This window comes from Anopheles funestus, chromosome X (genome assembly GCF_943734845.2).
Source record: "Anopheles funestus chromosome X, idAnoFuneDA-416_04, whole genome shotgun sequence".
Taxonomy (NCBI): domain Eukaryota; kingdom Metazoa; phylum Arthropoda; class Insecta; order Diptera; family Culicidae; genus Anopheles; species Anopheles funestus.
Window position 1 is genome coordinate 2412266 of NC_064597.1, and position 27047 is coordinate 2439312.

The 27047-nt window shown below is 39.7% G+C and overlaps 4 protein-coding genes across 7 annotated transcripts in view; 3 read left to right on the forward strand and 1 right to left on the reverse strand.

Annotated features, from left to right (window-relative positions):
• Positions 1–1352: 1352 nt before the first annotated feature.
• On the forward strand, positions 1353–2890 carry LOC125763259 (uncharacterized). The gene is made up of 2 exons (XM_049426166.1): positions 1353–1860; positions 1938–2890. Exons 1-2 carry the CDS (start codon positions 1794–1796, stop codon positions 2186–2188), a joined length of 318 nt encoding a protein of 105 aa, XP_049282123.1. The 5' UTR covers positions 1353–1793; the 3' UTR covers positions 2189–2890.
• A 331-nt stretch (positions 2891–3221) lies between these two features.
• On the forward strand, positions 3222–9272 carry LOC125763250 (uncharacterized). Of its 2 annotated transcripts, none has more exons than XM_049426143.1 (2): positions 3222–3773; positions 8067–9272. In XM_049426143.1, exons 1-2 carry the CDS (start codon positions 3593–3595, stop codon positions 8291–8293), a joined length of 408 nt encoding a protein of 135 aa, XP_049282100.1. In that variant the 5' UTR covers positions 3222–3592; the 3' UTR covers positions 8294–9272. The 2 variants fall into 2 exon arrangements, with proteins under 2 accessions (XP_049282100.1, XP_049282109.1); XM_049426152.1 differs by lacking the exon at positions 3222–3773 and adding an exon at positions 7841–7993.
• LOC125763267 (uncharacterized) lies at positions 5366–7127 on the forward strand. Its single transcript, XM_049426177.1, has 2 exons — positions 5366–6011; positions 6089–7127. Exons 1-2 carry the CDS (start codon positions 5945–5947, stop codon positions 6337–6339), a joined length of 318 nt encoding a protein of 105 aa, XP_049282134.1. The 5' UTR covers positions 5366–5944; the 3' UTR covers positions 6340–7127.
• A 1001-nt stretch (positions 9273–10273) lies between the features above and the next one.
• LOC125766229 (potassium voltage-gated channel protein Shaker) overlaps positions 10274–27047 on the reverse strand; it is a 126368-nt gene continuing 109594 nt past the window's right edge. For all 3 annotated transcript variants that reach the window (XM_049431996.1, XM_049432005.1, XM_049432014.1), the window contains one exon: positions 10274–25602. Coding sequence is in view for 1 of the 3 variants with exons in the window: in XM_049432014.1 (XP_049287971.1) it covers positions 25600–25602 (3 nt within the window). In the remaining 2 variants the exon portion in view is untranslated. The remainder of the gene's footprint in view (positions 25603–27047) is intronic.

A 27047-nucleotide genomic window follows, 5' to 3' on the forward strand; every position in this document is an offset into this window, starting at 1 on the left:
AATTTAATATACGCTCGATATGATGCGTCCAATGCGTCGACGATAGAAAGACGCAAGTTTCCATAGCAACATGGATGATGTCCATGTCTGCCTTGAGTCTAAATAATAAATTTTGTTCACCTTAAGCATCTTCATTTCCTTCAAACTGTGATTTGTGCCAGCACCAAGGTAAGATGATTTCATATTTTCGTTTTTTCTTTCTGCTTTCACGCTTTCCATGCAAGGAAGAAGCTCTCACATGGTTGTTAATCTAGTAGCCATCGACAAAGAATGGTTCCGTTCGTGCTGATGTTATTAGACGCGTCTTGCAGAATTGTCTGCCCCAAGTGACCAACGATCGAGGTGCTTTTCTTTCGAGGTCCAGTTGGCTCGTACCGTATAGCCTTGGAAAGGGTCGGTGACTACGCTGATTCACTATGGTTGGCGCCGAAAGTCTAGCCACAGGCGCATGCCTCGTCACAAATGGTTTACTACTCTGGCGCCAACATTCGCTACTCTGGAAACATTTTCCCCATCGACGGCAAGACACTTGCATTGTCTGCGACTGTACTCCACGTCGTCATCAGGAAGGAGTTATACTGTGAATGTGAATCATTTTTTATAGTTTTTTTTTCGCTTGCCCTATTCTTCAGCATCGAAGATGATTTACGACCATTGGTCAGAATAAGTGAGGCAAATGAGCTGTTTAATCGATTCTAATTTTCTTGGGGTTTGCGTGCTTGACCGATGAGAAAGACTTCATCATGCTGTAATGAACTGGAGTCTTCATTTCTATCATTTTTTGGTTGCCTCGTGGACAATCGTACGGAGCAAGCTGACTACTCTATCCATACTACTGTACATCAAGGGGCAACTGATACTGATCCTGCTCGTTCTATCTTGGGAAAGTCACGGCCGATGGGGCGACGTTGCTGGACATCACAACCGTTTGGGACTTTCCAAACTACACTTCGATTAGGGTAAGTTGTATCAAACAAGGAGTTGCTGTAGGTCGATATGTTTTTGGAAATATATTAAAAGTTTTATTCTATTTTCCAGAAAGGAACGATAAGGTCTGGGTGTACTCGATGCCAATGGCGGATTAACCTATGGGCGGAGTGGACGGGCGCCAGAGACCTCGCCTCGGTTTGAGGCGCCTTGTTGTCCGGGAATTCTGTGTTATTATTCTTCAACAACCCCACCAGGCCCCACCCAAGCACGATCACAATGCCCATCAAAGAACCCTCCCTAATTCCAGGGGACCTCAAGCTAGTTGGGGTCTCTAAAACAGTGGCGCCATCCCTGTATCCCACCCCACCGCGACGGAATGCAGCACTTGGACGATCAGTTTTTCCTTTGGTGCATCACCAAACAGCGGAATAGAATCGTCACCCAAGAGGACAAAAGTGCATGAAAGGCTTTACGCTGTGTGCTCACACACACACACTTACCCAGCTGAAAAGTTTACTTAAGAGCTCGTGCCCTCAACAAAGCCTTCACTTTACTTAGCTGGTTTCCCACGATCGGACGTGTCTGCTGATAGTTTTGCGTACATACTTGGTGTTTTTGGTTTGTTGAAAAGAAAAGGCAACAATTTTCCACAATGAGTGTAGCTAAAAATCATACCATAAATTTAAACGTCACTACGTTTACGCTCCGTGACTATTTGAGTAAGTGTGCGGAACGAGCGATCAATCGATATTGGGGGCGATCATTCACACGTGTGTTTCACAGCAATCTGCATTAAAGCCATCATCTCCCGCAGAGGATTATATCCTACCGGTGTATTCCTCCGACAGTCCAATAATGGTGTGATGGAAGAAATATCACAGGATTTGAAAACTACAAACAATATCAACACAGTGGTATCGAACGTGGAAGGTAAATCATAGGACTTCGTTTTAAAGTTCCGGATTCTGGATTATTAATACATATTTATATTTTGTATCTGGTTACAGAGGTGATCAAGCAAAAAAGAAGGACCACCGTCATAGTAAATATATTCACTCAGGACATGAAAGCAATCGACACTTGGCTCGTACATATCAACATGATGTACCACAATGACGCAGCACCAGCAAACTATGCTCCAAAACTGGCGGACTATCTGAACCAGATTGTTCAAGGGGCCACTTCCTTTCCCGCGTTGCAGATGCCTTGCTGTCTGCAGTTGTCTACATGGGTTGGAAATCCAATCAGATATCCATAACATATCTTCAAAAAAGTTGGGGCGAAGCTATGCAGGAGGTCTTTAATTGGACATCATTATTTGTTACCTAGTGTTTAAGGTTTTCCTCTCAAATATTTTTTTTCCATTAAAATATTACTTTCTTTATCAAAAACAAGAATAAGACAAGTATCGCTCAATAAGTTTGGCTAATAAAATCTACTTTCTTTTGCGCTGTTTAGGCTATAGTGCAAGTAGGAGTGTGCTGTAGACTTATTGTTGCTCTGTTGGCGTCTAAAGGTAGACTATGCACTAGTGGTGAGTCATACGATTTATTTCATGGCACGACCCGGAGTCGGGTGCAGCAGAATCGGAATCGACTCCGACCCGTGGGTGCAGCGGGTTCTTGTCGACCCAGAAATATAAAGTAGGAACTTCCGACCCGAAACGGTTCGGGCTCCAACCCGGTAGGTTCTGTTGCGCTTGTTGCGCTTTGCCGGACTCTGGGGACATACCATGTTTACGTCGATCATACGCAGACTGGACGCGGAAAGTTGTCCCATATTAATTGTAGGAGAGAACTCCACCAGAGAATAACGTTTTTGGCAAAGGGTCCTATTTTTAATATGCTCATACGGCATTTCTCCTCATATTTCGTTCACCTGTCTTTGTCTATTAATTCTAATTTGCCTTTAACGTGGTTCGGCAGGTTTCCTACTAGGGGGCGCTACAGTCGCCACAGTATAAAAAAGGAGAAAGAGAAATGCCTGAAAGGGGGGGGGGGGGTTTAGGGGGGTAGATTGTAGCCTGCAAAAATTTACCCATAGCTGCAGAGCAAGTGACCGGGGGAAGTGCAATGGTGTCCTGAGCAATTAACAATTTACCCATGACTAGTCCGGATCGATTGGGCTCATCCAGAATCGATTCAGGACCCATTCGGACTCGTTCGGACTCGTTCGGACTCCTTCGGATTTGTTCGGACTCGTTCGGACTCGACCGGGCTTGACCGGACTCGTCGGAGTCGGAAACAATTTTCCACACGCGGAGTCTGAGTGAATCCACGATTCCACTCCGGATTACCCATCACTACTATGCTCTATCGCACGTACGAGCGAGACAACAAGTAACCAGTTGCTGTCCCGTACACATTCCGCACGTGTCAATGTAATAGAACTGTAAACAGGTCTAATAATATTAATAGCAAAACATGAATTTCCAACATGACCAAAGAGCCCGCATGACAGGCGCTGTCATTATAAGTTGTAACGCGCTTCTTTACCGGATCTGGACGCGTGCGGCCTTGTATAATTGGTGCAAAGTTCTTATTTTATCAGTGCTAAATGGCATCAATTCCAGAATATTATATCACGCTGCACGCACCAGCGTTCATCGTTAGAAAATATCTGCGTGAGTGGATTATTAAAGACGCAGTATCAACAACAACCAATGATGTGTGACTGTTTGTACTTCGTTTTTACAGGATTCTACATGTACTTCTGGATCTCTGGAAGAGAAATTTTAAAAGATGAAGGCTATGAACAAGAAATATTTGAAGGAGAGCCAATGAACATTCCGAAAGGCGAGGATAACCGAGCTTACATCGAGTCATGTATTTCAAAAATCCTAGGTAAGATGCCTTCAGCAAACTTTCGACTGTGCGGTACATGAATATAACTGAATGCTTCCAACTGTGTTTTCAGCTCGCATTGAAGGTAGCGAAAGTTCGTATGATTTTTTTCTGTTCGTATATGATAAGGAATGCGGTACAGTGATCGAGCGCTGGGTTTTAACTATTAATACCAACTATGACGTGTGGCGCAGAGCAATACCAACGATGAAGGATCTGATGGGGGAAATGACTATATTGTTTTTCCTGCTCCCGACACTCGATGTGCCGTGCGATTTTCGTGCGTACATATTAAAGTGAATTGAGCATCGCTATTAAATGCAGTGATCGTCCTGATGACGCATATCCAAACCACCGTAACTAATATAAAAAAAGATTAATATTTAATTTATTATACGCTCGATATGATGCGTCCAATGCGTCGACGATAGAAAGACGCACGTTTCCTTAGCAACATACATGATGCTGCCATGAGTCTAAATAATAAATTTTGTTCACCTTAATCATCTTCATTTCTTTCAAATGTGATTTGTGCCAGCTCCAAGGTAAGATGATTTCATATTTCCCTGTTTTTCTTTCTGCTTTCATGCTTTCCGTGCAAGGAAGAGACTGTCACATGGATGTTAATCTAGTAGCCATCGACAAAGAATGGTCTCGTTCGTGCTGATGTTATTAGACGCGTCTTGCAGAATTGTCTGTCCCGAGTGACCAACGATCGAGGTGCTTTTCTTTTGAGGTTCAGTTGGTTCGTACCGTATAGCCTTGGAAAGGGTCGGTGACTACGCTGATTCACTATGGTTGGCGCCGAAAGTCTAACCACAGTTGCATGCTCGTCGCAAATGGTTTAGTACTCCGGCGCCAACATTTGCTACTCTGGAAACATTTTCCCCATCGACGGCAAGACACTTGCATTGTCTGCGACTGTACTCCACGTCGTCATCAGGAAGGAGTTATACTGTGAATGTGAATCATTTTTTATAGTTTTTTTTTCGCTTGCCCTATTCTTCAGCATCGAAGATGATTTACGACCATTGGTCAGAATAAGTGAGGCAAATGAGCTGTTTAATCGATTCTAATTTTCTTGGGGTTTGCGTGCTTGACCGATGAGAAAGACTTCATCATGCTGTAATGAATTAGAGTCTTCATTTCTATCATTCCTTGGTTGCCTTGTGAACGATCGTACGGAGCACGCTGACTACTCTATCCATCCTACTGTACATCAAGGGGCAACTGATACTGATCCTGCTCGTTCTATCTTGGGAAAGTCACGGCCGATGGGGCGACGTTGCTGGACATCACAACCGTTTGGGACTTTCCAAACTACACTTCGATTAGGGTAAGTTGTATCAAACAAGGAGTTGCTGTAGGTCGATATGTTTTTGGAAATATATTAAAAGTTTTATTCTATTTTCCAGAAAGGAACGATAAGGTCTGGGTGTACTCGATGCCAATGGCGGATTAACCTATGGGCGGAGTGGACGGGCGCCAGAGACCTCGCCTCAGTTTGAGGCGCCTTGTTGTCCGGGAATTCTGTGTTATTATTCTTCAACAACCCCACCAGGCCCCACCCAAGCACGATCACAATGCCCATCAAAGAACCCTCCCTAATTCCAGGGGACCTCAAGCTAGTTGGGGTCTCTATAACAGTGGCGCCATCCCTGTATCCCACCCCACCGCGACGGAATGCACCACTTGGACGATCAGTTTTTCCTTTGGTGCATCACCAAACAGCGGAATAAAATCGTCACCCAAGAGGACAAAAGTGCATGAAAGGCTTTACGCTGTGTGCTCACACACACACACACTTACCCAGCTGAAAAGTTTACTTAAGAGCTCGTGCCCTCAACAAAGCCTTCACTTTACTTAGCTGGTTTCCCACGATCGGACGTGTCTGCTGATAGTTTTGCGTACATACTTGGTGTTTTTGGTTTGTTGAGAAAAAAGGCAACATTTTTCCACAATGAGTGTAACTAAAAATCATACCATAAATTTAAACGTCACTACGTTTACGCTCCGTGACTATTTGAGTAAGTGTGCGGAACGAGCGATCAATCGATATTGGGGGCGATCATTCACACGTGTGTTTCACAGCAATCTGCATTAAAGCCATCATCTCCCGCAGAGGATTATATCCTACCGGTGTATTCCTCCGACAGTCCAATAATGGTGTGATGGAAGAAATATCACAGGATTTGAAAACTACAAACAATATCAACACAGTGGTATCGAACGTGGAAGGTAAATCATTGGACTTCGTTTTAAAGTTCCGGATTATGGATTATTTATACATATTTATATTTTGTATCTGGTTACAGAGGTGATCAAGCAAAAAAGAAGGACCACCGTCATAGTAAATATATTCACTCAGGACATGAAAGCAATCGACACTTGGCTCATACATATCAACATGATGTACCACAATGACGCAGCACCAGCAAACTATGCTCCAAAATTGGCGGACTATCTGAATCAGATTGTTCAAGGGGCCACTTCCTTTCCCGCGTTGAAGATGCCTTGCTGCCTACAGTTGTCTACATGGGTTGGAAATCCAATCAGATATCCATAACATATCTTCAAAAAAGTTGGGGCGAAGTTATGCAGGAGGTCTTTAGTTGGGCAACAGTATCTGTTACCTAGTGTTTAAGGGTTTCCTCTCAAATATTTATTTTTCCATTAAAATGTTATTTTTTTTTATCAAAAACAAGAATAAGACAAGTATCGCTCAATAAGTTTGGCTAATAAAATCTACTTTCTTTTGCGCTGTTTAGGCTATAGTGCGAGTAGGAGTATGCTGTAGACTTATTGTTGCTCTGTTGGCGTCTAAAGGTAGACTATGCACTAGTGGTGAGTCATACGATTTATTTCATGGCACGACCCGGAGTCGGGTGCAGCAGAATCGGAATCGACTCCGACCCGTGGGTGCAGCGGGTTCGTGTCAACCCAGAAATATAAAGTAGGAACTTCCGACCCGAAACGGTTCGGGCTCCAACCCGGTAGGTTCTGTAGCGCTTGTTGCGCTTTGCCGGACTCTGGGGACATACCATGTTTACGTCGATCATACGCAGACTGGACGCGGAAAGTTGTCCCATATTAATTGTAGGAGAGAACTCCACCAGAGAATAACGTTTTTGGCAAAGGGTCCTGTTTTCAACATGTTCATATGGCATTTCTCCTCATATTTCGTTCACCTGTCTCTATCTATTAATTCTAATTTGCCTTTAACGTGGTTCGGCAGGTTTCCTACTAGGGGGCGCTACAGTCGCCACAGTATAAAAAAGGAGAAAGAGAGATACCACGAGGTCCCAGTCCTGTAAAATGTTGAAATTAGCCATGGCAAGTGAGGAAGTGGCGGGAAAGGGGAGGGGGGGGGGGGGGGGGTTAGGGGGGTAGATTGTAGCCTGCAAAAATTTACCCATAGCTGCAGAGGAAGTGACCGGGGGGAGTGCAATGATGTCCTGAGCAATTCACGATTTACCCATGACTAGTCCGGATCGATCGGGCTTAATCCATAATCGATCCAGGACCCATTCGGACTCGATCGGACTCGTTCGGACTCCTTCGGATTTGTTCGGACTCGTTCGGACTCGACCGGGCTTGACCGGACTCGTCGGAGTCGGAATCAATTTTCCACACGCGGAGTCTGAGTGAATCCACGATTCCACTCCGGATTACCCATCACTACTATGCTCTATCGCACGTACGAGCGAGACAACAAGTAACCAGTTGCTGTCCCGTACACATTCCGCACGTGTCAATGTAATAGAACTGTAAACAGGTCTAATAATATTAATAGCAAAACAAGAATTTCCAACATGACCAAAGAGCCCGCATGACAGGCGCTGTCATTATAAGTTGTAACGCGCTTCTTTACCGGATCTGGACGCGTGCGGCCTTGTATAATTGGTGCAAAGTTCTTATTTTATCAGTGCTAAATGGCATCAATTCCAGAATATTATATCACGCTGCACGCACCAGCGTTCATCGTTAGAAAATATCTGCGTGAGTGGGTTATTTACAGACGCAGTATCAACAACAACGAATGATGTGTGACTGTTTGTACTTCGTTTTTACAGGATTCTACATGTACTTCTGGATCTCTGGAAGAGAAATTTTAAAAGATGAAGGCTATGAACAAGAAATATTTGAAGGAGAGCCAATGAACATTCCGAAAGGCGAGGATAACCGAGCTTACATCGAGTCATGTATTTCAAAAATCCTAGGTAAGATGCCTTCAGCAAACTTTCGACTGTGCGGTACATGAATATAACTGAATGCTTCCAACTGTGTTTTCAGCTTGCATTGAAGGTAGCGAAAGTTCGTATGATTTTTTTCTGTTCGTATATGATAAGGAATGTGGTACAGTGATCGAGCGCTGGGTTTTAACTATTAATACCAACTATGACGTGTGGCGCAGAGCAATACCGACGATGAAGGATCTGATGGGGGAAATGACTATATTGTTTTTCCTGCTCCCGACACTCGATGTGCCGTGCGATTTTCGTGCGTACATATTAAAGTGAATTGAGCATCGCTATTAAATGCAGTGATCGTCCTGATGACGCTTAACTAAAACCACCGTAACTAATATTAAAAAAAGATTAATATTTAATTTAATATACGCTCGATATGATGCGTCCAATGCGTCGACGATAGAAAGACGCACGTTTCCTTAGCAACATACATGATGCTGCCTTGAGTCTAAATAATAAATTTTGTTCACCTTAAGCATCTTCATTTCCTTCAAACTGTGATTTGTACCAGCACCAAGGTAAGATGATTTCATATTTTCGTTTTTTCTTTCTGCTTTCACGCTTTCCATGCAAGGAAGAAGCTCTCACATGGTTGTTAATCTAGTAGCCATCGACAAAGAATGGTTCCGTTCGTGCTGATGTTATTAGACGCGTCTTGCAGAATTGTCTGCCCCAAGTGACCAACGATCGAGGTGCTTTTCTTTCGAGGTCCAGTTGGTTCGTACCGTATAGCCTTGGAAAGGGTCGGTGACTACGCTGATTCACTATGGTTGGCGCCGAAAGTCTAGCCATAGGCGCATGCCTCGTCGCAAATGGTTTAGTACTCTGGCGCCAACATTCGCTACTCTGGAAACATTTTCCCCATCGACGGCAAGACACTCGCATTGTCTGCGACTGCCTCAATGTCGCCATCAGGAAGGAGTTATACTGTGAATGTGAATCATTTTTTATATTTTTCGCTTGCCCTATTTTTTAGCATCGAAAATGATTTACGACCGTTGCTGGTCAGAATAAGTGAGGCAAATGAGCTGTTAAATCATTTCTAATTTTCCTGAGGTTTGCGTGCTTGACCGATGAGAAAGACTTCATCATGCTGTAGTGAAGTGGAGTCTTCCTTTCATATTTAAAATAACCAGTGGTTCTTAGTGGTTCTTATGGACGATTTGAACAGTATATTATAGTATTTACATTGCTATGATTCCGGCTAAAGCCTGAAATAAGGAGCTACCCCAAACACCCCCCCACCCCCACCCCCATCCCCCCCGGCCACTCAAACGAATGACTATTTTTCGAGCAGGGTGGTTCGCAATCGTAATTGTGACGATTGCGTGTTTTTTTATTATGTGTCGAGACACAAACACCTGAGGGTAAGGCCTTCGAAGAAGAAAATGTAGCCATTGGTGCCATCTATCGACCACAGGTCAAAGATTGGCGATCCGTTGGATGCCGCCCGAGTTATGGGCAAAACTTGGTGCAAAAATGAGCCTTAGTAAATTTGAATTTTTTTGAATTTTTTGATTTTTTATTATTTTTTACTTTTTTTTAATTTAAAGCATTACTTGAGTGAAAAGAAATTCATTAAAACCAACTGGCATTAAAAAATATCAATTTCATTTTTTTTGCTAAATTTTTCAAAAAAAACGTAAGGGGTAAGCCTTATGAAATTTTCGAGTTGAAATTTTTTTGAATTTATTTTTCGATTTTTTATTCTTTTTTTAATTTAAAGCATTATTTGAGTGAAAAGAAACATATTGCAACAAATTCGCATTAAAATTTATCACATTTATAAATTTTGCTACATTGCTCAAAAATGAGGAAAATTTTACATTTTCTCAAACAGGGTAAGGAACTTGGTTCCTCGAATAACTTCTGGCACAGACATCTGAGGGCATGGCTGTCCAAGAAGAAAATGTAGCCATTGGTGCCATCTATCGACTACAGGTCAAAGATTGGCGATCCGTTGGATACCGCCCGAGTTATGGGGCAAAGTTGGGCCAAAAATGAGGGCAGTTCCCCGATACGTAGCTTATTGTTTTGAACCTTTAAATACGTAGTTTTTTAAATTACTTACCCAACAAAACTTACCATTAAAATCCTTTCGGTGCGGTACATTGGAGTTTACTAAAATTAAAAAAAAAACAAAAAATAATAAAATATATGTCGCTTAAATAACTCATTTGTTTACTAATGAGCACTTGAAACAGTAAAAAAAAGAAAATCCAAGTAAATACACATACACATGAGCTGGAGTAATTTTTTACAGGAGGAATGTGTTTGGATTGATTTATTTTCGCAGCGATTTTTTTTATAACGGTTATAAAACATTTCATAATCTTAACAACGTCTTTATTTTTTTTTTAGTTCAAGTGTTTTTTTGTTTCTCCATCGCTTCTCTCAGCACACTCTCTTCGCACACACATACAGATACACACACACACGCACACACACACACAGACACACGGGTGCGCGCATACACACAAACTGTCGTCATCATGGGTTCTGTGTTTGTTTTTTTCTTTCGTTTACCTTACTTTTTTTTTTGCTCTTGTTTCCTCGTTTTCCTTTCATGTTTCCCTTCATTGACTGACACTTTCTTCGGTATTTTTTTTTTCTCGAGCATGCATTTTCTCCACTTGCGCACACATACACATACACACACATATATATACATAAATATAGGTATATACATATGTATATATATATATTCACATACATACAAAAGATGTTTATGGCTGGTATGGTAGAGATTTCTTCACCATTGTTTAAAGCAGGTTGCGTGTTTTGCTTATTATATAAAAAAAAAGAACAATACGCAAATTGTTTTCCATTAGTACGAACTGTCTTTTTCAAACAGTTGAAGCCTTTGACCATTCGAGGTAAGCTTGAGGAAAGTTTGTTAACGATTAAACATGACTGTCTTGGCGGTTAGCAACATCAAATTGCCTGCATTTAGGCGTACGAAAATTATGTAAAAATAAATTTGTATGTTTGCGGATGTGTGTTGGACGATCATAAGTGTGTGTGTGTATGGATATGTGTGCTTTGGAGTATCCTTTTTTGTTTACCTTTCAGCAGCATCCGACTGTGTTGTTTACGATTCGGTTTTTTTTTACGGACAGTTTGACTTTTGCTGCCAAATGGTAGATTATAGTTATTTCATGAATAACAATAATATTCGTGTTAATAATAATAATGATAATAAATATAATTATAATAATCATAATAATCTTCTTCCTCGCTAATCGGTCTCCTTACACTTCTCTACAAACACAGACCCACGCACACACAGTCATACACACACACAAGAACACATGCATCGTTGCGCATCTGCAAGTCGAGCATTATTGTGTGTATGCGTGTGTGATTCATTTTTTTTAGAACAGTTTCGATTTTGCATGTGTGTGTGTGTTTCTTATGCAATTATCTTCTTTCGTGTTCACCTTTTTTTTGTTCTTGTTTTACTTCTTCTTAGATGTGCTTGTTAGTTGTTGTTCTCTTCTTCTCTTTGTTTGCGTTAGTTTTACTTATTATGCAGATTTTTGCTTTGTTCTCTCTTCTTCCTCTTCGTCTCATACTCCTTTTCTGCCTTTCATTTAACCAGTTCACCATTCGGCTGGTTCGTTTGGTAGCATGATTTATCTTTTGTTTTGTTTTGACTATTTATACAATCCTATTTCACCTTAACTAGTTTTTTTTTGAGAAAATGTGTAGATGTGTATGCGCGTGTGTATGTGTGTGTGTGTGCATGTGCTAATGCACGAGCATATGTTTATACGCGAAGTGCGAAGTGTATGTAGAATGTGTCCATACCGGAAAAGGGAACGACGAACGGGTTACATGTAAAATGCCATCTAATTGTCACACTATCGGCTGCACCATTTTACACACACACACATACACACACCTACACACACATACATCATGCACAAATACGTTCAAACGCGGCTCGATGCTTTTATTTAATTATTTTTAAATATTTTTTTTTGCTGCATCGCATCACTTTGGTTTGTGTGTATTTGTTTTTTTTTTTGTTGTTGCTTCTTATTGTTTCTATGATGTTTTGTTTTTTTGTCTGCTTTCTTTTTTTTTCGTTTCTGAATTAAGCTAATGAAGTTCTTAAAAAGCTGTTGTTTGTTTTGCCCTTTTGTTTTTCTCTTTGTAATATTTTTTTTAGCTTTTCGTTAAGTTTACGCTTTTGTTTGTTTTCCTCGCTAATAATATTGGCTTCTTTACTCTCCTTCCATGCATCGCCTACCGTCAAAAATGTCTCTGTTAATGCTTTGGTATGTGTTGCGGGGATAGTGTTTGGGGAAGAAGAAGGGGAGAGGTTTAATGGGAGAAAGAGCGGGTCCTTGTGCCCTTCCTTTTTTTTGTTCTTTCTCCCGCTTTAGCCCTAACCTAATGGGATTTGTTTTTTTGTTGGTTGTTTCGATCTAATAGCCCTTAATACGCAAACTGATTTTCGTGTGTTATCTTCTTTTTTTTTTGCTTCTTCATATTTCTTTTTCCGTTGTTTTAGTTCGGTGTCATTAACATGTTTTAGAATTTGCACGTTATTGTGTTTGTGTTGCTGTTTGGTTGTTGTTCAGTTTTTTTTTCGGTGTAAGTGTGTATGTTTTTGTGTCAGTTATTGTTTTGCGAGTTGTTGTTCGTAAATATCACTTTTACGCTGGTTTCCTTTTACTCTTTTCCATTTTATTCCCAATTTCGGCAGAAACAGAACCTCTGATCTTCACTAGTAGCAGTAAGCAAGTTAACTTTCTTGTTTTATCTCTCTCTCTCTCTTTATTTCTCTTTTGTTTTCTGCCTTTGTTGTTCTTTTCTTTTCCCTTGTTTCGTTACCTTTCTCTCTCTCTCTCTATCTGGCCCTCTCTATGCTTCTCTCATGTGAAAGTTATCTAACTCTGCCACCCTATCTCTATCGCTTAGTATACGTTATCAAAAAAAGCGATTCAAAATCTTGCACTAAGCGTGATACTAGAGCGTTGAACACTCGTCATCAATCATCCACTGCTGCAAAACAGCTCTGCGTTGCTAAAGTTGTTTTATATGTATATATACATATATACATATATAGTATATATAGTATATACATATATGTATTTATATATATATATGTGTCTATATGTATGTATCTATATTTTCTTTTTAATATCCTTTACTATTCAAAGCTCATCTCGTATCTGGATGCGCAAATAGCAAAACAGAAAATCAAAGATATGAAAATGTTTTTGGAACGGTGCCCACCTGTCATCACTCACCTTAAAACGGAATCACTAATGTCGTACGATTTACTACTGTCTAACGATCGTAACTGGCGCTACCGAAGGACACAACCCGGATTTATCGGACGGAAAGAGGGCATAAAGAAGGGCGTGATGTAAGGTTGGAATGAGTACGGGTTAAGAGATACGGGGGGAAAAAAACCCGGACTCGAAAATGGGGAGACGTTCACATTATCCTTTTCCTAGAAGAGTATTTACTTTCTTTCCATAGTGCATAGTGCTGTACGAGAGAGAAAGATTGACTGAAAGCTATTGCAGACTGTTTGTGAAGCACAGTGGAAAGCATATTAAAATGAAAGGAAAAGAAACAACAGAAGAGACAACAGGTGGCTTACTTTTTCAACATATGAAGTTTAATTTTATTAAGTAAAGCCTTTTCTTTTTTTTTTCAAATATTATTTTCATTTTCTTCCTGGTTTTTTTTTCTTTTGTCTGTGTGTAAGTGTGTTGTAGTTTTCATCGCCTCGATAGGTATAATTAAATATGCGTAAAGATTACATTAAAGGAACGAAAAATCTAACGAGCGATAATGCGATTATTTTCAGAAGATATCTATTAAGGGCTCGATAAAGATGGAAGGGAGAGTAAGGAACAAGGAGAATGGAGTACGGGCACGGGATTGAACGATACCCGTGCTCACCGGGTTAGGGATGACACTTTACTGCAAATCGCGCTTGGCTAGAAACGTTGGACAAACGTAATTGTATTTTGCCTTTTTTGTTTGTTTTTTTTTTGGTTTTTTACTATATTTTAATTACTCCCAAGCAGTGTTTTTTTGTTTTCGAACAGCGCGATTTGTTTAATGCAGGATTACGATATATCTCACCGTGTTTGATTTATTTATATTATTTTTACAGCCATTATTTCTGACGAGAAAAGAGAACGAGAGAGAGAGAGAGAGAGAGAGAGGAAGAGGAAGAGAGAGAGAGAGGGAGCGAGAAAGTAAGGGAAAAGAGAGAGAGAATGGTTGACACGGAAAGCTGAAGCATGCTTTCTATTGCAAAAAAAAGCGATCCGACTGATCGACCAATAGCAGATTCGAGCAGTTCAACCGTAATTGCTTACGCCATTTTGTTTCTTTTTTCTCCCCCTAATATGTATCTGTGTGTGTGTTTTTGTACGTGCGTGTTTATGCCATCGGGATCAACAGGATTATGCGTGTAGTGTTGGGTTCTTGGTTTTATCACAATGTGAGGTTTTTGTCTTTCGCGTTTTCTTCTACACTTTCACTACACGCAATCGATAAGTGTTATTTGTTTTTCTCCTTTTTCCTGTTTCTTAACACGTTTTGTTGTTTTCGTTTTCTTTTTCTCTAGTTTTTACGTACTTTCACTTTGATGTTTTGCGTTTTCTGACTTCTTACAATCGCGTGTGTGTTTTTTGTTCTTCAATAGAAAGTGAAGTAAAACTAAAAGTGAGAGCAAGAGTATGAGGAAGAAGAGAATAGTTTCGATAAACGTTGGTTATAAAAAAAATCTTAAGTATTGTGTTTGTTTTCAGGACTTTAAAAGTAATACGGGAAAAAACATACTACCTTTAAATGGTATAAGTAAGAAGCGTGTTTTACATGTTACAAGTAAAAAGTGTACGAATACATTACACATTCAATAGCGTTCGATTAATATTTGGCGGGAAGTTTAACAGGTTGTGTCTCATATTTAGAATGTCAACCGTTTAACTACTTATTGCTTCAAGCATGTAGCGACTGTTTCTCTCTCTATCTCTCTCTTTCTCTCTTGCTCTCTCTTGCTCTCTCTTTATCTCTATAGAAATATTCTTTCTTTTTTTCCTCGAAAGGCAGAGAGTATGTCTCTTCTTTTGTTTTGGTTTTGCTCTCTGTTGCTTATTTTAGTTGGACAGTGGAAGTGGCAATCCGTGGCATCTCTTTGGTTGGCTTCTTTGGTTGTTCGGTATTCATTTACGTTCCTAGTGAATCTTCTCTCGTTCTCACTCTCCAGCTTATACATAAGCTCTACCGTTTCTTGCTTCTACCAATAGTAACTCATTCTGGTGCTTTATCGATTCTGCTTCTGCTATGGGAGCAACAGTTTCTATTTCCGCGTATATATATACGAGTATGTGTGTGTGTGTTTGTGAGTTTATGTGTGTGTTGTGTGTGAGATTGTGATGTAGTATGCTTTGTCATTCGTATCTTTGTGTGAGCTTGTCTAAATACTAGTTTTATTTTACGAGCCTGTCTTATTCTTTTTTACTTTGCTTTTGTTTTCGTGTTTCTTTAAAGGGATATCTGCTTATTTAAAATGGGTTTTAGTTAAGCTTACTTTTTTTTTGTTTTAATCATAAGAATTTTGGTTCACTGCTTGTGTGTATGTTTCCTCTTTCTTTCTCCATCTGCCTTCATGTTTTCTTTCTTTCTCTTTCGCTCTCTATGTTTCTCGTATGCTTCACCTTACCTCATGTTTTCAATGTATTATTAGTACTATTTATTATTATTATTAATATTATTATTTTTTATTATTATTTCTTCTGCGTTTCTGTGTTTTGTAGTTCTGCTTCACTTTTGTTCTGCTTTTATTTAACTACAGCCTTGCCCTATCGCTTGCTTCCATTGCACTGGATAATCATAATCGTTCATTACACTATCCAAAAGAGGAAGAAATTCGGGAAATGGTTTGTTTCGCTTAATTCTATGTTACTTTTTTTAACTTTCTTGTTTTGCATCATACTGCACTGCATAATCTGGCTTCACTTCATGTATCTCACTCTCTCTTTCTTTCTCTCTCTCTTTCTATTTCTCTCTTTTTCTTCATCTTCGCTTGCGAACTTCTGTGTCTTTCTGTTACTTTCACTCTTTTCGTTTTGCGTTTGAACTCCTTTCTTTGTGTATTCTGTATTTTTATCGTCTGGCTCCTAGGGTTTTTTGCGTATGTTTGATTTCCTTCTTAGGAGGGGCGGTTGTATCGTTACGCGATTTGTTTTTTTAAAGATAATAATTGCAGATTTGGGAAAAATGTTTTTTTTTCTTTTCGTTTTGTTAATGTTTTTTTTTTGCTTGTTGTTGTTGATGTTTGCTGTTGTTGTTTTAGTTTTACTATGCTGCACCTTTTTGCATCCAAACACCACGTTTCGATACTGTTTCGATATCCCATTCCGTCCCTTATATTATATGTATATATGTATAGACGCAACTTCGCTGCTCTTATTCTTGTTCCTTTTTTTTGTCTTTTCTATTCCGTTTGGATTTGTTTCCTCTGTTTCACTCTATGTTGCGTGCTCTAGTATTATTTCATTTGGTACCAAGCTTATTCTGTTTTTTTTCTTTCCTTTATTCGGCTTCATTTTCCATCCCTCCGACTACTAAATATGCCTTTATGCCACTGGATTTGCTTACGTGCTATGTTCTTTTTTTTCTTCTTTTTTTGTTTCTATATTTTTTGTTTTCTTTTCATCGATTTTTAGCTAATGGGCGCTTGGCTCTTGGCTGCTAGCTGCGTTTGCTTGGCTGTTTGCTTGTTTTCTCTACTGTAGTTTCCGCATCTGATCCCTCCCTCGTTTTTCATTCCTTTTTTTCGATCCAGCTCTCTCTCTCTCTCTCTATCTCTCTTTCTTTCTCTCTCTTTCTTTCTCTTTCTTTCAGTGTCTTGCTTTTCTCTTTATCGGCGTATCCCACAGTGATTTCCACAGGGTATTCAGATGTGTGCATTCGAACTGTTCTTGTTTTCTTTTCCTGTTTGTATATCATGTGTCTCAGCGTGTTGTGTCATGTTGTGTTGGTTTTCATTGTTTTATCTTTTCTTTTCTTTTTCTTTTGAGAATCGTGTGCACTACATAAACATTACTTCATTACGTTTTTCTTAAGAGTTGTTTTACTGGATAGTTTGACCTTTTTTTATAGTCGCTGTTTCTACAAGCCTCTCATTCACTCTAAGAAACGTTTAAGGAAGCAGGAAAAATGTTTTTTTTTTTCGGTAATGGGTTCTGTGTATCATTACACCTATATTGGCTGATGATGTTGGGTAAGTCATTCGTCAGTGCTGTTTATGTGTCCATGTGTATGTGTGTGTGTGGGAGTGTGTGTCTGTACGTGCTAGAGAATTTTTACTCTTTCATACGCTTCGCATCGTTCTGTTTTACTTAATTCTTCATCATTTATCATCTCATTCTACACGTAGGGCTAACTAACAGAAGCTGATGGGGCGATAAACTTACAAGCTAGAAGGTTGTTGTTGTTTGTTTTGTTTTTTAATTGTTAGTTTGGTTTAGTTTGATTTTTTTTGTCTCATTTGTTTTCACTATAAGTTTTTACCTTTCTATGCGTTTGCTCTTCTTGCTTTGGTTTTTGGACATATTTTCTACACTCCTCTGTCTCGAATCGTCAGAGAGAGGGGAGGGAAGGGGTTGTCTTGTTATTTTGTTTTTTTTTTCTTTTTCTTTTACTGCTATACACTTTCCACGTGCTGCTCGCTATTACCTAGTGCGAATCAGGACATCTTTAACGAGCGAAAAAATATAATTATAAAATAAAATTTAACAAAAAAAAAAACCACACACCACCAGACCACATCCACACACGCGGGATTTTAGCTTCAACCCCTGAAAATAAAAAATTCCCTTGTGTGAAATAGGATAAGCCTTGTTTGTCGTTTTCTCGCACGTTTGCTCTCGTTTTCTCGAACCGAACCGCGTGCTTGAACAGAAACGGTGTTTTTTGGTCGAACGCGATAAGGTGGTGGATTTTGGTTTTGTAATTCTTTAGCTTGCATATCTTTTTTTCAATATTTCTTTTTGTTTTGTTAAAGGACTATCTAAAAAGGTAAATCTTACGTTTCTACACCGTACGTCGCAAGTCGAACTGTTTGTCACCAAACCCCCGCACGACATACATACACGCTACCTGCACAAAGAATTCGAATTCTTTCATTACTGCTTGCTTGCGCCCGGGGGGGGTGTGGGGGGGGGGGGGGGTAAACTCGTTAACGTGCTCGTTCAGGGGGGTTGAGTTATGCTGCAAAGGGCGTTTTGTCTTAGCTGCTTGTAGCTATCGCGTGTTCATGTTTCTGTGTGTACATGTGTGAGCGTGTGTGTGTGTATGTGTGTGTGTAGGATTAGCTCTCGTTTCATCTGCCTTCGGGATGCGTCTACTTCTCAACGTATGCAGCCCTTCCTATTGCTTGGTTGCACAAAAGCCTAGCCTAGTAGCGTTTTAGTTTGCGAAAACAATTTTGGGTTCATAGGCTAAGATTTCAAAATGTTAGTAACATTCTTTTATCCCTTTTGCCGGGCATGTGCTAACTGCCGATATTTATATATTTACGCATTTTTGCTTCTTTAATTACTTCCAGTGCTTTTGCAAAAGACCTTTTTTTTTGTTTTAAACGGCAAAACTGGAGAGCTCTCGTTCTTATTGAAATGAGTAATGAATATCGTTAAGTTTACAATTTTTCTTTGGTTATTTTTCACTATCTCACTCGCACTCTATTACTCTCTTTTGAACTCTCTCTTTCTTTCTTTTTTCACTCTCTCTCCCTCTCTCTCTCTCTCTCTCTCTCTCTTTTCTCTCTCATTCTCGCTTTTGCTGGTTTGCTATCGGGTTTCCTTTCACGTTCTTTCTATCTTCTCATTCGGTTGTTCCGCTTTTAGTTGCGTTTGCCTCTAAACTCTCGTGCTTTGTATTATGTTGTTTGGCAAATGTCCACAAATTTTTGTTGTTTTTTTTTGTATTGTTATAGTTTCCGTTTCCGCTCCAATTAAAACGACATTTTTTTTTAGTTTTATAAGCTTACACACTTCTTATGTTTTTTTTTGTTGTTGTTGGTGTTCTTGTTTCCTTGCACATATTTTCTTACTCTGTTGCTTTGTTTTAACTGCTACTTATTCCTGTTATTCGTTTACTATTTGTTCTGTTTTAGTGGATACATTTGTTCGCGTGTTTGTTTTCGTTTCCTCTGTACGGATTTGTGACCTTCTCAAATTTCTCTTTCTCACTATCACGCTGGATGTTTCATTTGTCTCTCTTTACGTTTTTACACATATTTGTGGGAATCAATTTTCTGCATTCATGTTGTCTTCTTTCTCTCTTTTACATGCGGGGGTCTGTTTCAGATTGTGGTGAATTTGTTTCCTGTCCATGGTTTGTAACGTTCGAGTGAGGTCAATAGTTGGTGTGTAGGGCACAGATAGCATCGGCTCGATCATCGTGGGTCTGTTAGCATTACCCGGAATGCTTTGTAGTAGATTATCATTCACAAACCAGTATGTTTTTCGACTTTGTTTTGGCATAAATGGAAAACAAACAAACTGTTTGGTATGCTCTGTGTCCAAGATAGTTGTGATAGAAATAACAATCAATACATGAACATATAAAAAGGGCGAAATTCGGTTTTTTTTAAGGGTAGGTGATACTTTCAGCATTCGCGGCGAAAGTTGAACCAAAAACCAGCACACAATTTGCATCGAAAGCATCGTGTTTGTGGTGTTAATTGACATTAGGTTGGTTGAGCGTTTCGATGTGATGAAGCAGAATACAGGAAATCGTAAGCAGCAGGAAACCATACCGAACGGGGACATTGCGCTACGATCCGCTCTGTTCAATGGTTGATTTGACCATCGCGTTGCATTCAGTCAGCGGTGTGTCATGTGCGTACACTAGATGTTCAGTACGAGCAAATGAAGATGATTTTGTTGTTGTTTTTACTAAACATTTTACACCGATTTGCTAACGCATAATATCAATAAAAGTCATCAGTGATTGATGTAATAAAAATGTTATGAATAATACCAAAAGAAAATAATCGTTGCAAATGACAAATAATAGTAAAAGCTGCACTATAACTAGCAATGTGATATTATATACTCGATAATAACAATGAAACTTAGAAATAAACTAATAAAAAGACGAACAGATCGAAAGAACGTAAAGATAGTAAACAGATAGAGTAGGAAACGGAGAAGGAAAACAGACGCCGATAACAATTGTGAATTCCTCAACTGTTTTGGGGAAAAAACTAAACCAAAAGAACGAAACTTGCGAAATAGAGAATTTAACACCGAATTTGTAACAAAATGTTTAAAAAAAACCTCAGTTAAAAATAAAGAAAAATTGTGTATGTATGTGTGACTTGCGTTCGTGTAAAAGAGAGAAACGAGTTAGAGTTAAGATGAAAACAATTCAATGAAAGAGAGAGAGAGAGAGAGAGCTATAGAGAGTAGTGAGCAAGAAAAAGAGAAAAGGTGTATATCGGCATGTGTGAGTGTGCGTGAGAGAGATAGAGAGAGAGAGAGTGGGAGAGGAAGAGACGGAGAGAGAGAGAGAGCTGAAGAGATACCAAAATAAAGGGTATACGAAGGGAGGATAGCGGAGCGGAGAGAGATAAGTTTTGCCGGTTTCGATGTGTCTTTTTGCTGTTGTTTTAAGTTCTACTTAAAAAGTATGACGTTTTGACGTTTTTGACGTTTCTACGTGTTTACTTGCATGTACATTGCTGTTGCTGTTGTTGTCGATTAGTTTACTATTTGTTTTCTCTTTCCGTATCCCGTCTCTCTTCTCGCTCTTAGTTTCCCCTCTCCCCCCTTCCGTACGGTGAATATTCGATGGAGGCCAGTGAGAGTAATTCGTAGTGTACTAAAAAGGACGCAACAATTGGGATGGCAGCACTTTTTCTTTAACATGTGTGTGTTTTTTTCTCGTTTCTTTTCCGTACGTGTTTTTTTCTTCTTTGTTTTGTTATCATTATTGGTTTTTGGTTTGGTTTGTTTTTGTTCACCTTGCACATTTTGGTTTTTCATTTGTTTTTTGGAATTTTCATTCATTTTTCTTCAGTTTACAGAATTTGCGTTTTTACTTAGATTATACAGTTTAAGCTTACACACGCCTTGTTGATTTTTTTGTTTGCATAAATTCTTCAGCTTATTACTTCCTTGTCTTAATCTTCTTGCTTGATTTTCGTTTTTTTATTTTCCTGGGTAAGTGTGTGTGTGTACGTGTGTGTCTGTTTGTATACGTAAAAGTCATTCATGTTTTAGGGCTATTTGTCGCTATTTGTTTTTCCTTAAAGAATTTCAATTACAGTTGAAGTATCGCGGGTTGTATTCATTTTGTAAACGTCGGATAAATCGCTATGCGCGACAGTTCGAGTCACATCTTGTCGTGCTGAGTTGTCTATGTTGAGTGTTTGCTGTGTGTGTTTTTTTCAAGTGTTTTGTTTAGCTGTAACCATAAACGACTTCGGTGCCTTCATGTAATATGTTCTGCTTCGCTAGCACTTCTCCATTGCACGTTTATTATAATTTGTGTCACTATGTGCTTCTTATTCCGATTTCGATTTGTTTTTTTATTATTATTATTATTTCTCTACCGCTTCATTTTTGCGTTTTGCTGGATTAGAATCTATAAAGAGCAATACGTGAACCGCTTCCATTATTTTATAGAAAAAATATATGAATAATAAATTAATCTGATTAAGAATTCTATTGAAGTTACTCGTTTACTATAATATCTCATTGCATTTCCGAGGAGAAGGGGGAAGGGGAGCGGATGTAGGATAGAGTGTGTGTGTGTATGTATGTGTGTGTGGTGCGCTTGCTACCTTAGTCGCGTTTACCGGCTAATCGAACGTAGTCGGTTCGATATCGTTTAAGTAGTGAATAATAAACATGGCAAACTATTGCATCTACTACCTCTCCCTCCCTCCCCCAAAAAACATATGCGATCTCGCCGCGCATTAAGCTTTAGGACGTTTTTTTTAGAATTTTGTCAGTTTTTATATTTCTGGCTAGTAAGAGACAGAGAGAAAAAGAAACAAAAAAAGAGAGTCAGAGAGAGAGAGAAAGAGAAAAGAAAAGGGAGAAGGTTGTGATAATATCCGCACCTTTCCTTGTCTCCACTTGTTGAATAGAACACATTCCTACTTGGTTGTTTTTTTAATTCTTCTGACACGCTTTACTCCTATACAACTATCCCTCTCTCTATCTCTCTCCTTCCTCCTTCTCTCGCTATCTTTCTCTCTCTCCGTCTATCTCTCTATCTCTCCGTCTCTCTCTATATCTTTTTCACGCTCGCTCTTATTTCTTAGTTTTACCCTTCCTATTCACCCCTACCCCCGTTTTGCTTGGCTAACGAGCTTTCATAACCCTAAGTTTCACTGCCCTATCTGTCACCTAATCTGCCTACAAGGCTAAAACGTAGGTAGGATTTTAGTTTGTTTGTTTGTTTTTGTTTTTCTTTATGTACTCAAGCAAAACGTTTTTTGTTTGCATGTTTGTTTGTTTGTTTGTTTGTTTGTTTGTTTGTTTGTTTGTTTGTTTGTTTGTTTGTTTGTTTGTTTGTTTGTTTGTTTGTTTGTTTGTTTGTTTGTTTGTTTGTTTGTTTGTTTGTTTGTTTGTTTGTTTGTTTGTTTGTTTGTTTGTTTGTTTGTTTGTCTGTTTATTTGTTTGGTTGTTTGTTTGTTTGTCTGTTTGTGTTGTCTGTTTATTTGTTTGTTTCGTTGTCTGTTTGTTTGTTTGTGTTGTCGATCGCACCTTCCCGTAAACAGTACACGCGGGTCGCGAGGTGGAAGGAGCACATAGTAGATAAGAATTGAATTAGATTTTACGGAAAAACCGAAAGTAATATCTACAAACGCGGGCAGGACCGTTGGGGTACGCGGCGGAGCCGGGCCTAGCCCTAGTAACATTGACGTTTCGATTAACTGTCCGTGAGTATGGATGTGTGTGTGTATGTTTGTATGTTGTGTTGTGTATCGATTTCGTTTCTATTGCACTGCTGTCTTTTTGCTATGAAAGAAAGAAAGAAAAACACACACACAAAAAAGGAAAGCTTTACCGACTGTTATGACTGGGTAAGGGAAAGGGGTAGGATGGAAATAAAGTTAGGTGGTAGGAGATACAGAAGGCTATAAGAACAGTTAAGTGGAAAAAAGTAGGGGATCAGAAGATGTGTCTTTCTTACTGAATACTAATGCAACCAGTTGTAACATGATGCCACTAACACAGGTGTTTTGGGACTGCACTACACGCTACACTTATTTTGATATAATTGAAGCGCCCTCTAGTGGTACATTAAGATCGGGTTCGACTTGCCTATCCAAACAATCGACACTTATTGTATGAGAGTGCTGCGGGTTTGTGTATATGTTTTTAGTCATGTATGTGTAGTATACGCCACCAGATGGCGCTCTGTCCCACCGTCGCCATTCTGCTACTTAGTCCCTCACTAGCGAAACGTGTCGTGTTGCGAAAAGGAAAACAAAAACGTAAAAGGAAATATCCGAAGGAAAAGGGGATACGGTACCCAGTATTACTATACCCTACTACAATGCCTTTTTGGCCCTGTTTGTTTGTTTTTCCTCCATTGTGTGTTTCGTCCAGCGTCTCATGTTCCAGCTCCTGCTGCCGCTCCTGCTCCGGTAATTATGTTTTTTCTTCTTCTTCCTAAATTTCGCACGAGTGCCATAGAGAGCTTAGCTTATTTTCTTTGTTTGTTTTTTTTTCACCATTTTTTCACGTTTTATTAGTCTACACGCCTGAAAGTTTTGCTTTGCCCGTTTTTTTTTGTTTGTTTGTTTGTTTGTTTTGCGACGCTTTACTTTGCTAAGGTATGCTGCTTGTTATGTACGTGTTTTATGTGGTATAACTGCGAATGATTTTCTTACGATTTTTGTTTTTTTTTCTTTGTCTGCTTCTTGTCTTCTTTAGTTATTGATTATTTATTTACTTTTTGGTTTCGTTCCCTTTGGTTTAGCTGTTATTTTTGTTTTAACAGTGGTAGTAGTAGTTTCCTTTATTTCTTCTCTTCCTCCTAAGCATTGCCTTTAGTTTTGGTTTTGCATTTGTTTAGTTGTGTTCTATTTCCCTTGCCTTATACCGTACTACTTATCGTTTCTTTCTATCCCTCCGCCTAGTTCTTCTTTTTTTGTTGTTGCTTGTTTTGGGTTTTTGTTTGTTTTAATCTATATTAAAGTTTTTTTTTTTTGGTTTTGGTTTGACAATAGATGAAAAAGTTTTGCAAAATACGCAATAAACTGCGGATATTGTGTTTCAGTCCTCGTATGCCAAGGACGAGTGGAACGGACGTACGGCTGAACGCTAGGTTTCCCCCTTGCCGCGCAATTAACGGGCGCTTGGCCGGAGCGGGAGCAGCCCACAACAGGTGTGAGGTGTGTTTTGCTTTTGTTTGCTATGTAGTGGAACGGGGGTTGAATGAGGAGGTCTGCTAGGTTGTTTGCGTGTGCATCAATAGCGGGTCAGTTGGCAAACGAAATTGCATTTAGTTTGATTCTTTTTACTCTCTTTGTTTGTTTGTCGTTTAGGATGTTTTGCTTCTTCTATTGGTAATGCTCTCTTGGTAATGTAGCAGAAGAAGTAACAAAAAAAGGTACAAGAAACGCACACAGGAAATAGTAAACGCAAACTTCGTTCGAGAAAGCGGTTGCAAGTACGGTTACCATATTTGCTATTGCGTACACCGATTATACGCTTAGTTCGTCACTAAACGCCATTGGATCTACTAGGCCTGTTCCCGTTTTATGAAGAAAAAAATAACTAAAAAAAACGAAAAAAATAAACAACGAACACAAAACCGGACAGCAGCCTGATAAAATGGTCATCTTTCTGCTAAGCTAGCGCATGTTTTGTATATTTTCGCTTTCTGACGTTAATGTTTCTCTAATGGTCGCGAAGATGTTTTTTTTTTTTTTGTTGAGGAAGGACAACGGGCTCGACACAAAGTCCACGGTGTCATCCGCTCTTAGGATGTGGTCGTCTTCTATGGTCGACACGCTGGTGAAACCGTCCGGAGTATGTCCTGATGTTGGTTGCTGTTGTTGCTGCTGCTGCTTGTACTTGCGGGCTGCCGTTGTTTGCTGCTGCTGCTACTGCTGCTACTACTACTACTATTACTACTGCTTGCTCCTTGAATGCAATTGTCGAGGTTTGTAGGGGTGATCGGGATGTCCAGAACGATCGCTTCAATGTTACTGGCACTTTGCCATCCGTGTACCCATGTTCTTTCCTTCAGGGTTGTGGTTAACATTTCGATGTATCCTGCGTAGTGACGTGGCGTGATCATCTGTATATGAACGCAATGAAGCAGACGATATGAAGGGGGGGGCTATTGGGAAGGGAAAGGTGAATGTGTCAAACATGGAACACGGTGGAGCAGGAGGCCCACCTCGGGGCGGGCTGTACGGGACTGGCACCCTGTCCACGACGAATGTTCCGCTCCGGCGATGGTTGGCGATAGGGAGACCGTTCAAACCGTTCAGACCGCTCTCGGTGAAACTGGCAGCCAGCGTATGAGTTCTGCTGGCCAAAAAATAGCGCGAAGTGTTCGTTTCACTGACGGACGGTTATAACGGCCGGGGGGAGAGCCAGGGCGAAACACCGTTGCAGATCGTGCACAGGTTTTTTATTTTTATTTTTTTATTTTTAATGGTTTGATAACAGAGCGCAAATGTGCGGCGTGTATGTGAGTGACAGAGAGAGAGAGAAAGAGAGAAAGAAAAATGGAAAAAGAAGAAGAAAGATACACATATTAGACGATACACTGGTGTTGGCCATCCTTCCGAAACACGTCTGTCCAGTAGTAGTAGTGTGACAGACAGCGAATGGAGGATATGCGGTCTTGAGGTACTTTGGTTTTGTACATGGGAACATAACACAGACATTGGACGAGGGAGCTAGAAGGTGGTAAAGGGAAATTCGGAAAGACGTGTAGGACATGGTTGAAAGGTACGTTTCATTTGTGGATTTGAGGAATTCCTTGGAAGGATACATCGTTATTGGTCTTTTGTAGGTCTGTTCCAGGTCGGAGGTAAGTTCTGACTTTACGTGGTCGTGGGAAGTTGTTACCGAGACTTTAGGCTCCAAGTCTCGAAACTTATCCCAAATTTTGTGGTTCTTTTAGTGTCCTCATCGCGGAAGTCACTACTGTTTTTTTGGGGTGTCGTCTGTCTAGTGACAGTCAGTAGTCTTGTAGTATGTATTTTTAAAATTTATAATACTTTCTTTAAAAAAAAATCTTCTACCCCTGGCTCGCTCTCGTTACTCGCTCTTATTCAATATCAATCAAATGCATGGTGTCAGTGTGGTATTCTAACTCGTATCCTAGTTTGTGGCCTGGTTTGTTTTTTTTTTTTGGTTGAGAGTAAGATATTCCGGGGTTGTGTTATCTGTGTGATCTTCCCTTCGATCGGAGTCAGCACGGACACTGTGCGCCCCCCTTTTTTCCCCGTGGTTGTCCCGACTAGAAGAACTGCTTAGTGTGGCTATATAGAAAGAGACAACTAGCTACACGGAAGTGTTACTACGGGCTACATTATCGAGCAAGCTATACAAGGCAAACGTACAGGCGTTTTTCACCGGAGCTAGCATCATTCCAGAAATAAAACAAAAACAAAACAAGAAAACAAACATCTTGAGACCATTGGCACAGGATCTCGTCCCGTGATGTAGTATGCAACACGCATCTACCTTTCAAGGAGCGATGGAGAGCTGGGTGGAAGGAGTGGGGGAGTTGGGGGGTATTCAGCTAACTAACGAGAGAGTCGCAGCGCAGGATTTTGTAAACGGATTATTACTAGGCCAGGCCGTTTTACGTCTTTTGTTTAAATGTATTTGTATATGTTTGTGTGCGTGTTTAATTTGTTTAAAGGACCAATCTGACTGTATAGCGATATTGAGGTATTCAAATAGTCTAGTAAATAGTTGAATAATGTAATTTTTGTTTTTTGTTTTAGTATTTTCTTAATTTTTTTTCTTCAAAAGAAGTTGATTCGTTATTC

What these genes read in the sequence shown, in the direction of transcription:
- LOC125763267 (XM_049426177.1), top strand. Translation starts at nt 5,945, where the DNA reads ATGGAAGAAATATCACAGGATTTGAAAACTACAAACAATATCAACACA. An exon ending in AGTGGTATCGAACGTGGAAG is followed by an intron (nt 6,012 to 6,088) that starts GTAAATCATTGG and finishes ATCTGGTTACAG; the next exon opens with AGGTGATCAAGCAAAAAAGA.
- LOC125763250 (XM_049426143.1), top strand. Translation starts at nt 3,593, where the DNA reads ATGATGTGTGACTGTTTGTACTTCGTTTTTACAGGATTCTACATGTAC. An exon ending in ATGTATTTCAAAAATCCTAG is followed by an intron (nt 3,774 to 8,066) that starts GTAAGATGCCTT and finishes CTGTGTTTTCAG; the next exon opens with CTTGCATTGAAGGTAGCGAA.
- LOC125763259 (XM_049426166.1), top strand. Translation starts at nt 1,794, where the DNA reads ATGGAAGAAATATCACAGGATTTGAAAACTACAAACAATATCAACACA. An exon ending in AGTGGTATCGAACGTGGAAG is followed by an intron (nt 1,861 to 1,937) that starts GTAAATCATAGG and finishes ATCTGGTTACAG; the next exon opens with AGGTGATCAAGCAAAAAAGA.